Here is an 11,283-nt window from a genome sequence, read left to right as displayed (position 1 = left end):
GAGAGGGAGAGGGAGAGGGAGAGGGAGAGGCAGAGGCAGAGGCAGAGGGAGAGGGAGAGGGAGAGGAAGAGGGAGGAGGGAGGGAGACATCTTATAAAGTTCCTAGCATCTTTGAAAATCTAGAGTCTCTCAAAGTGACTGCTTTGAAGAGAATAACACTCATGAGGTTATATGTATTTGGTAAATATATTTAAAACATTTATATTTTTTATCTTTGAAAATAACCATTTTTGAAAATCCTATAGGGAAAAAAATTCTCATAGAATATCTGTTTCCCTAATAAACCTATCTTAGTTTCATTATTCTAAATATTCTCACAATTTTAGTTATAGTAATTTTATGAGTTACTATGCTAGAAAATAGTACCAGGCATTATCCTAGAAGTATCCTATTACTAGACGTTTTTAGTTCCTTAAAGAGAAAAACTGGCTTCTAATAGTATAACTGTTTTCAAAAACCAAACTTGCTGAATCATAATTTAATTGCTAACTATAGATGTTTAACTCATCTTACCTCATCATATGATTTACATAAGCTTTGCTACAACTAGTGTTGTATCTGCAAGAACTGCAATGAACATATGTAGGAAAGTGGTTTGCAAAATCTTTTACTTCAGAACAACACTCAATGCACTTGTGAACTCCCCGACGATACCTTATGGAAATAAAAAGAAATTGTTAAAAATATATTTTAAAACAAAAATAACATGGGAAATATTAATTTTATATTAATTAAAGCCAAGTTGTTTAAATTAACATTTTAACACAGACTTATAATTTGAAAATCTGCTACGGAACAACAGCTAGATTAAGTGTAAACTATTTAACATCAGTTAATACTTGTCACTGGAATAAAAGGGATTAAATTAACCAATTTGACATCACAAGATATAAGCAAAACATATAATACCAGTATAATAGATGAATATTACAGAAAAAACATAGTAATTAAGTATTGTTCAACAGTTGTAAAAAATACCTTTTTATTATTTGCTTGGCCTTTATGCCACAAGTGATACCAAATGTATTAGAGTTATGTAACAGGGTATATTTATATTAAAGTTTTTACTTTTATATTTAAGATTAAATTAGTATTGTATATCAGGAATAAAAGATTACCTTAAGTTCCTCAATGCTGTATTGACTTTACTTTTTTTATTGCTACTAGCCAAAGTGTTTTGTTTTTTTTGCATATTAGAGACTTTTGATTTGAATTTAGATTTACTTCCATTAGGCTTACTTGCATTAGGTTTACTTGCATTGGATTTAGTTGTATTAGGTTTACTTGTGTTAGATTTTGTGGGATTTTTAGCAGTTATATTTTTTGTCCTTGGAGGTGAGAGCTGAAGGGTAGAAGTGTTTGCACTAATGGAAGGAGTAGTTGAAGATCCTGATTGAAGAGGTCCAACTGAAGCTCGAATAGTAACCTACAAAAATGAAGATAATATTTACTTTAGAAAATTAATCCTTGCATTAGTATTAAAATATCACTGTGTAACAAAAAGTTAAACATCAGGTAGTTTGAAAAGCGTTAAGTATAAACTATAATCAGATAAGTCTTTCATTTATTTTAAATGTTTAAATGAAATTAAATTTGATATTTATATACTTGTAATAGTACATTTTTTATTGATATCAGTTATATGTTAACAGTTATTAATGGATAATTAGGAGTTAATGCAAATTATATGAATATTAAAAGAACACATATCATATCTATTTTTATGCTCTAACTAAAAAAATTCACACACACAGAGGTCAAAATTTAAATCTCATAGCTAGAAAGGCCTGCATAACCCTTTACTCTGCATTACCCACAGTAAATGTGACTTCCTCTTTCCAGGGGCTCATTGGGCAGAATTTATGTTTACAAACGTTATGGGAGGGGTTATATCAAGTCAATATATTCATGGAGTTTACTAATATTTAGAATTTCCTGAAAGAGAACTAATATAAAGCTTATAACTTAGCATTCAGAAATTATATTAATTAATTGACAATGGAAAACATAATATCCATCATTTGACTATTCTCCATCTAGGTGTATCAGGAACAGCCTATGAGAAGTCCTATGTAAACATGTGCTTTGGTATCATACAAAAGCATTGGACTAGGAATCAATGACTTGAGGTTAAATCTCATACTACCCCTTCCTAGCCATGTGGCCTTGAATAATAACTTATCCTCTCTAAGCTTCTTTACCTATAGTATGGTACAATACCGGCCTTGCCTACCTCACCAGATGGCTGTATGAATTAAATAACAGAATCTATGAAAAAGCATACCAAAAGCCTAATTCTAAGTAAAGTGCTACAGAACATTTAGTATCATTATTATTAATATTATTATTGCTATTATCATGAATAAGGGAAAATATGAGAGAGGACTGCACCGCTTACATTAGTGTTGTGCATGTCTAGTCCCAGCAGGGAATGAATGGATTGCAGGGAAGGATGCTGGATAGTTTCTCTTGCTCTAGGTCTTCAGAGCATGGCTTTATATTGTTTTAGTTAATTCAAATAACAGACATACCCATATTCAAAGGTAAGTACCCAAAGCCAAATATAAATGTTTTGGGGATTATTTCACTTTGGATTATCCAAGCCTCTGTTTCCCTCCACTGGAGCAAATATTCAAGAGCTGACTGTATATAAAGAAGTCAAAAAAAAACAGAGGAATATAAGGCAAAAAGGGAAAAGTAAATTACAATCATCAGTATGCAGTCAGACATGTGTTTGCCCACTTAAAACATAATGCTATCCAGCAGCAGAACTTGCTTCTCTGAAAGTAAACTCAGTAATAACAACTTCAATAAACATCTAAGAACCTATGGCATTCAAGGAACTATACCAGATGCTGAGGACACAAAGATAAATAAAACATGATTCCTGATCTCAAAAGTTTAGTAGATAAAACTGATATACGAGCTGCCAACTGGAACAGCTCAAAAATAGGCTATATAATATTGACACAACCCACTGATCTAGGGAACAGTTAATATGGTTGCACTTTTTACAAAGGAATATCACTCTAGCAGAGCACACACCACTGACCAAGAAACAATGGTTAGAGGGTTTTTTCCTAAATATAAGATGATAAAATCTAAAATTAGAGTTAATAAAAATCAGAAATAAACTTTAAAGTATTACATTCAATAGATAAAACCAGGCAGGTATTAATTTCTATTATCATACAAAATGTTAAAATACAACATATTTGAACTCACTTTTGTTCCAGGAGGCAATCCTTCCAGTTGTTTAGGTTTTATAAATGTTCGATGATGCTGAGTCTTGTGATCCATTTTCTCTTTGCATGTCAAAAATTGCAGTCTGCATTTTGTACAACGATGTATTCCTTTTTTCTGTTTAGGAAACAGAAAAAAGGAAAAATAACTCCTACAACCACAAATCCTGAGTCTTGAAACCGCTATGATTTAATTTTAATGACATTCAAATAATATTTAAAATAGTATTTTATATCTCACCATAAATATTATATCTCACCATAAATATTAGCAAAGTATTATTTCATTTTTTAAAACACTGCACTAGTATGAGTTTCCAAATGTCTGTCACTATACAAAAATTGAATATGAAAGTTCTAATGTAAAAGTTCCCTCAACAGTGCTGTGAAAGCTCCTTAAATTGTAATTCTAAAAGATTTAGACATAAGATACTGTGAAGAAAAGCTATACTACATTTTTATCCTAGAAAAAAGTAAATTTTTTATTTTTTGTTCTTCCCATTGGTTAACAAGTTGGCAAAAGAAATTCAAATATTTAACCAGACATTTCAAAGAAGGTTATAGAAATGGTTATATAAAGCAGTGCTAGCTAATAAAACTTTCTACAATGCTGAAAGTTTATTGAGCACCTGAAAGTGCCAAGTACAAATGAAGAACTGAATTTTTAATTTATTTAAATTTAATTAATTTAATTTAATTTTAAATACCCACATGTGGTTAGTGGCTACTACACTGAACAGCATGACTATGGAGGAATAAATTAGAACTGTTCCTAATTTACTTAGTGATTGAGACATCCTAACTGAGTCCTTCCTTAAACCCAGTCTTGTCATTATTCTATAGATAGGAAACAGGACCCAAGAAAAATCTTAATCATTTCCCCCATATCTAGTTAGTGGCATTTCCAGCAAATCCAGTGTTCTTTCTACTACATAATATCAACTACAATCTTTACCTATATGCTTATTACTTTAAAAATTATATATGATGTACATAAAATTATGCATGTATACACATACATATAAAAAAACTTAACATGTAAATACAGAAGAATGTTTTCTCTAAAGTTGCAATCTGCCAGATACATCATTATTTCCACTTAAATACAATCAATCATTTATAAAATTCATATAAGGTAAGATATTGGTAAGTATCTAACATAGTTACTGACACACAGCAGGTATTTCATAAGGTCCTTACAAAATTCAAAGCAATATACAAATATAATGTGTTATTATTACAATTCCAGTTGCATCTTAAGACTTTTAGAAGTGTGATAGATTGGGTTATGTCATAGGTACAAGCAACTTAAACAAATTCACTTACACTGGCTCCAGGAAGAAGATGAAAAAAAGAAAACTTGGCCAAGAAGGAGATTATCAAGACAAAATGACAAAAAGCAAGTTCTCCAGGATCCAGTTCCCAGAAATCTCTTCTCTATCTATAATCCCTCCTTAGGTTACTTCACCCAGTTTCATGGCTTTAAATACCATTTATCCAACTGCTTAGTTGACATCATTACTTGATGTCTAATATATAACTCAAATCAACATGAAAAAAATTGAATTCTAGATTTCCTCCCTACATCCCTGCCCTCCCTCCACAATCTGTTCTTTCCTCAGTCTTCCCCATATGACAGTATATGGAAACTCATTCTTGCAGGTGCTTAAGACAAAAAATTTGATCACTCTCATATCCCATATCCAAGCCATTAATAAAACCTGTTGGCTTCACCTTTGAAAACTTTCACAATCTTTCCATTTCTCATTGCCTCCAACCACTGCTCCCATACTGGTCCAAGCCACTCACTTAGGCTATCATAATAACCTCCTATCTTCTCCTTATCATGTTCTTTCCTCCCTATGGTCTATTCTTCCCACAGCTACCAATGACCTTAAAGTACAGCAGATCTTTCACATGTTTAAAATGCTCTGATGGCTTTCTTAGGTCCTGATTCTAATTTATAAGGTTCTACATGAACTGACCTATATTCTATTGCTAATACAAATTTATCTCCTACTGTTCCTCATAATAGTTTACCCTGCTTTAGCCACAACTGGCCTCTTTGCTGTTCTTCAAGTGTCCCTGGTATACACTCATTTCACTGCCTATCTAATGTTATTTCTCCCAGATTTCCACTGGCTTACTCCTTTATTTCCTTCAAAGAGACCCTTTTGACCACTTTATATACAAACAAAACAGCAATCATTCCTCCATTCCCAACACCTCCCCAATCCTTGGCACTCCCTATCCTCCACATTTCCTTCCACAGTACCTACCACCAGCTAGCATGAATATATATTCAAATATAAACACATATATTCATTATCTTCCTCCACTATAATAGAAATTCAAGAGGGTATAAACTTCGTTTTGTTACCTAAAACACCACCTAGCACATAGTAAGGCAACCAATAAATATTAGTTAAATAAATGGACTTTGAGGCAGAAAGTAAGAGACTGACAGAGAAAGTACATATGAGTAGCAGGTACAATTTAACTAATTCCAAATGTCTAGTGCCATTCCATTCAATGAATGTTGGTCTAGAGCCCTGAGATAGAATATATTAACCTACTATTCTCTCAGATACAAATCTTGAACATCTCTCATGTATGTATGCATTTCAGTGTGCTAAGGGTGATAAACATACAGTACATTTTTAAATAATGTGATGTTCAACAAAAGAAATAGTGATCTATTTGAGAGTTAGAGAAAGAATTGTTTATACTGACCTTTTTGAAAAACATACTACATTGTTGGGGAGACGAGGATTAAAGGGTAATTCTGACTAAATGTAATTTTTGCCCTTAGACCTAATACCAATATGGAATCTGACTCTGTAGTAGAGCAATAAAAAGCTGGACTCTGAAATCAAATTTTACTTTTGCTTTTCATTAGGTAATGTGACACTGGGCAAGTTACTTTCACTAAACTTTTATTTCCTTATCTATAAGTTAGAAATAATAATACATAGGGTGCTTGTCAGGATTAAACAAAATGATACATGTAAAACACCTGCAGATGCCATAAGTGACTGTATATCTTAACTACTTATTGTTTTTATTAAAGATGTAATAAGCATACTTAACACATCCGAAGTCACTTTCACTGTCTTAAAAGTCGTACAAACTGGGTTGTTAGCTCTAAAAATAACCCAAGACTTAGTTATATAACCTCTTTTTAAAAAGTTACAACAAGATCTTCAAAGACAAAAAAATGAACCAGAGTCAATAATTCTTATTGCCTAATATTGCACTAATAATGTGTCATCTCACTTACAAGTTCATAATCCTGCTCAGCTAAGGTTTTCCAGTCTTTTGTAAATAGTTGCCTGATGATCCTTCCTATTAATAAATTTTTCCCTCTTTACTGCTGGCTATGCACCTCTGTACTCCAAACAAACAAAAAAAGAAAACTGGCACCCATGGCAAGACATAAAACATAGGATATAAAAACTGACTATAAATCACATAGCCCAAATAGTGAGCCCACACATCTCTATCATGATTATTATTCTTCCCACATCTACATCTTACTTTGGAGCTTAGTAAACCACTTGGGAAAAATTATGTGAAAAGCCCCATAATGAAACAGAGCTACAGTCTTATACCTCATACAGAGCACCAAGAATAATGTTTCCCAAACTGTGTTCCTCAGAAAATATTAATCGGTATTCTGCAAATAAAGGGTTTAATGGCCAAATAGGTTTGGGGAATAAGACATACAATGTATTATTTACAATGTATTAGCATTTTAAAAGCTCTGAGATGTTCTGTTTTAAAAACAGACAAACAAAACCATTTAATTTTATAAATCTAGACATTTATCAAATTTATTTATCAGTAACAATTTTGGGGGAAACATCTATTAACACCTGATGGAACGATGTTAAGGAAATCTAGAATAGAAAGATCTTGCCAGAACTTCTCAAGATAGGGAGCATCCCAGTCACAACATAGATGATTCTAAATTCATTTGGAAATTCTACTTTTATGATCTTTCCGAATTAAAAGTCACAAGTCATTTCATGATTATTTAATGAATGAAACTGCAAAGGGAGCAACCAATGCTGAGTAAATCAGTATGCCAATTTAATCAATAATAAATTAATGTAATGAGCTGATTAGTGCGGTGTCAAAACTTGATTACATGATCAGATTCAATAAATCCACTGATTTCTGGGTTTGGCAAAGGCACTGTTGCTCTTTCAAGCACTAAAGAACAGAATCGGTGTTACATAAAAGTTTTCAGCTCAAAGTATGGTTTAATTGCTTAGAGAAAAGAACCAGTAAATAAATCATCAAAATTCAAGAGAAGGGTATAAGCACTAATACTAAGAAGTTATCTATAAAACAAGTTATGACCTATATAGTTCTTTGGTAGAGTTGATATACTCAGCAATAAGTGTCATTACTGTTTTCTTTATTACTAGCGGCTATAAAAGATAATTCCTGGTCAATGATGACATGTCTTCTCATAATAAGTGGACTAGAAAGTAGAAACAAAGTTGGAAGAGAAAGAAGACAATAAGATTATGATTCCCGAGTCTTTTATTTCTCAGTTCAAATTTATCTTTCCCCTGTTTTAACTACCTTCAAAATCATTTCCATACCCACTCTTTGACCCTGAAACATCTGATCTTTTGGATATTCCACTTACCTTACCTTTTCCCCTTTAATCCTAGGTTTCCTATTTCTAGCTATCTTTCAGATTTTTCATTTATGAAATAAAACATCACCAGAAAGGAAGCAAGGAAAAGAAGTGGAAGTTTCACAAGTCATTCAGCACAAACTGCAAATTAATTGTGTTATTTGGAACAACATTGCTTCCCTTACAGAACAAAACTAACCAATGTTCTAAGTCATATCCTATCTTTTCGCTAAAACAAGAACAAGTAAGAACCAATAATCTCACCTGATGCTTCATGTAATGATGCATATAGGGGGTTGCTATTTTAATAACTTTGAGGCAAAATGGACATAGCAAGTTCTTAGTGTTTTCATGGGATGTTCTAAAATGAGTTTCTACATCAGAAAATGATGATGACCTATAATTGCAAACCTACAAATAAAAAGAAGGTTTAGTTTGACTTGAAAACTTATAATATACAATTACAAAGTAACAATGATAAGTCATTGGTTTAGAAGAACATTATGTACTAATTCAGCTCTGATTCCTACACAACCAAGAATCCCATTAACACAAGCACCAAAAGATAATCTTTGAGACAAAAAACTTATCTTTCCAAGTTTAAGAATATTTCCCCAAATATAATTATATTTCCTTCTTTTTATATCTTTTTATCTATCACCACCTATCCTAACTTGAATTTTCAAGCTCTGACACCTCTTGTCCTATAAAGTTTTTTCTCTACATAAAACAGCATCCTCCTTTAGATTATAAATAGCTTCCAGGCTATTGCAATAATTTATTTTTATTTTGCTTTCCCATTCCTTCGAATTCTGGAAAAACATTAGCCCCAAAGCATTTGGTAGGGTTCTCTGTATCCTAAATCATTTCATATTTCCCTTGTATGCCTACCTTCTTCCCTATAGAGTAAGATAAGTTCATATGTTGTCTTTCTCCCATAGAGTTTTCTTTTGTCGAGTACAGAGATGGGCAAACAATCGCCTGCAAGCCAATTTCAACTCTCTACTGATCCCACATAAAATGCATGAATTATGCCACAGGACTTTCTACTAATAAATTATTTATAAGAGAGATTTTAATTTAGTAATCAATTTTACCTAAATGGTTAAAAAGTAAAAAAATATATTTCATGACACATGAAAATCATATATAATTTAAATTTCAGTGTCCATAAATAAAGCTTTAGTAAAACATAGCCATGTGCATTCATTTACTTATTGCCTACGCCTGCCTTGTGCTACAATGACAGAGTTGATTAATTGCAACAGAGACTGTATGACCCTCAAAGCCTGAATATTTACTATCGGGGTCTTTACAGAAATAACTTGCTGACTTTTGGCCTAATAGGTTTAAATCTTATGATCAAAACAACAGAAAACAAACAGTAAGTACACAATAAAACATGTGTATACCTGGCAAATATATGGCATTTCACCGGGTTTATGATTGTCCTTCATATGTTGCAAAAGAATATGCTCTGTTTCAAATGATAATTCACAGATTTTGCAAATGGCTAAAAGTGGGAGAAAAGGATATTACACCATTTCAAGATATATGTATATGCACACACAAATATTAAATCATACTGTATACCTGAAATTAATGTCAACTATACCTCAACTTTTTAAAAAAAGTATCCTCTTGAGGCAGACCATTTCAAGATATATGTATATGCACACACAAATATTAAATCATATTGTATACCTGAAATTAATGTCAATTATACCTCAACTTTTTAAAAAAAGTATCCTCTTGAGGCAGACAATGATGTATATACATATGTATATACATATATATAAATCATTTTATATATCTATATCAACAACAATAATAAGAGAACTGGTGACTGCAGCAGTAAACAGTTATATAATTAACTGTGTTCTAAGCACTTTTCTTTCATTAACTCACTTAATTCCCTTAACATGATGAAGCAAGTATTTTTACTGTCCCCATTATTTAAATCTTAAGTAATTTCCCTGAAATTACATAGCTGTTTTAAGAGCAGAGCTGGGTTTTGAACCCAAGCTGTGTAGCTCCAAAATCTATGATTTTAACTATCATTGTAGTTACTTTTCTTATACAAGTTTAAATAAAAGGCACCGATTTCATATTTGAAGACTATGATCAGACGCTTCTAATTTAGTCCCCCACATTAGTTACCTTAATAAATTATTTACAAGAGGAACTTTAATTTTTGTAATTAATTTTATTTAAAAGTTTATATCAGTTAAAATGTAACTTTTTCCATTTTTCCCTCAAATTCCAAAGTCTTATTTTTATTTTTCTAACAGGCTTCTTAAGGTTTTCTCAGAATATTGTCAAAATCAATAATATTCAATTCTTGAATGAAATTATAACTTACTAGAAAATTCATGGGGAGTGTGTGTACTTTCAATGTGACACTGCAGTTGAAATGGTGTGGGAAACTGACGGTAGCAGTGCTGGCAGGTGGTGTGGTTTTCCCAGCTCTCACTGCTCTGCTTCTCAAGTTCTAAATGGTGTTTCATGTGGTTCATAAACCTATAAATGATTGTCAACAGGTGCAAAAATTCAGATTTAAAAACAAAAATCTCACAAATATCTGAATCTTAAAATATAGATAGATATATTATTCAAAATAACATATTTTGACATATAAAATCTCAAAAGCCATAAAGTCCTCTAGAAAAGAGTGCACATTAAATATCACTTTCATTAAGTGGCTAAGTAAACATCTTCTCATCTTTGTTAAAAAAATTCATTAATGTAATTAATTTCAAACATCACTAACTTGCTCTAACAATAATTTCAGATTACTGAAATGTTTTCTTAAGATAAAACAGCAGGCTTATTCTCCATACATGAAATACTATTTATATTTTTAAATAAAATACTGAAAGGAAGGAAACCCTACCACCAAAGGCAGCTACAGAGTCATGAAAGTACTCTTTTAAGGCTATGAAGATATATACTAGACTCCAGCTGCTTAAAAGACAAATTACTGGTATTTTTACTTGTATCTTGGTTTCTAAATTCATGTAATAGCAATTTTAATGCCTACAATCACAAGAATCTTTTGTGTTATTTAATGATACTGGTTTACTGTTAGCACAGACTATTCATTTTAACTTGCAGACTGTGCCCTTTGTAGGCAATGTCCATTTTTCAGTTTTACATTCTGCCATTTCAGCTTCTCTACAATGCTTCTTATGAGCAGGAACTATGACCTTTAACAGCAGAGAATGCAATATAAATGGGAATACCTATTTAAAAGAGCTTACTGAAGCTTTTTGCTGAATTTGAAAGTAAAGTTATTCAATCAAAATAACACTTTTTAGACTGGGGCAACTATTAACAATTATTCACTTTGGGTCCCTTAAGGAAATAATCTTGAAACGAAGTGATAATGTC

General features: G+C 31.8%; 1 protein-coding gene across 4 annotated transcripts in view; it reads right to left on the bottom strand.

Moving 5' to 3' along the window:
* The window catches only part of ZNF280D (zinc finger protein 280D), a 181,943-nt gene that overhangs the window by 44,159 nt on the left and 126,501 nt on the right, over positions 1-11,283 (bottom strand). For all 4 annotated transcript variants that reach the window (XM_011363437.1, XM_011363435.2, XM_011363438.2 and 1 more), the window contains 6 exons: positions 10,256-10,413; positions 9,306-9,406; positions 8,158-8,304; positions 3,226-3,360; positions 1,119-1,426; positions 514-654 (listed from right to left, as the gene is read on the bottom strand). In XM_011363437.1, coding sequence (XP_011361739.1) covers positions 514-654; positions 1,119-1,426; positions 3,226-3,360; positions 8,158-8,304; positions 9,306-9,406; positions 10,256-10,413 — 990 coding nt within the window. The remainder of the gene's footprint in view (positions 1-513; positions 655-1,118; positions 1,427-3,225; positions 3,361-8,157; positions 8,305-9,305; positions 9,407-10,255; positions 10,414-11,283) is intronic.

The sequence above is a fragment of the Pteropus vampyrus genome, unplaced genomic scaffold, assembly GCF_000151845.1.
Source record: "Pteropus vampyrus isolate Shadow unplaced genomic scaffold, Pvam_2.0 Scaffold85, whole genome shotgun sequence".
Taxonomy (NCBI): domain Eukaryota; kingdom Metazoa; phylum Chordata; class Mammalia; order Chiroptera; family Pteropodidae; genus Pteropus; species Pteropus vampyrus.
This window is presented reverse-complemented; position numbering and strand designations above follow the sequence as displayed.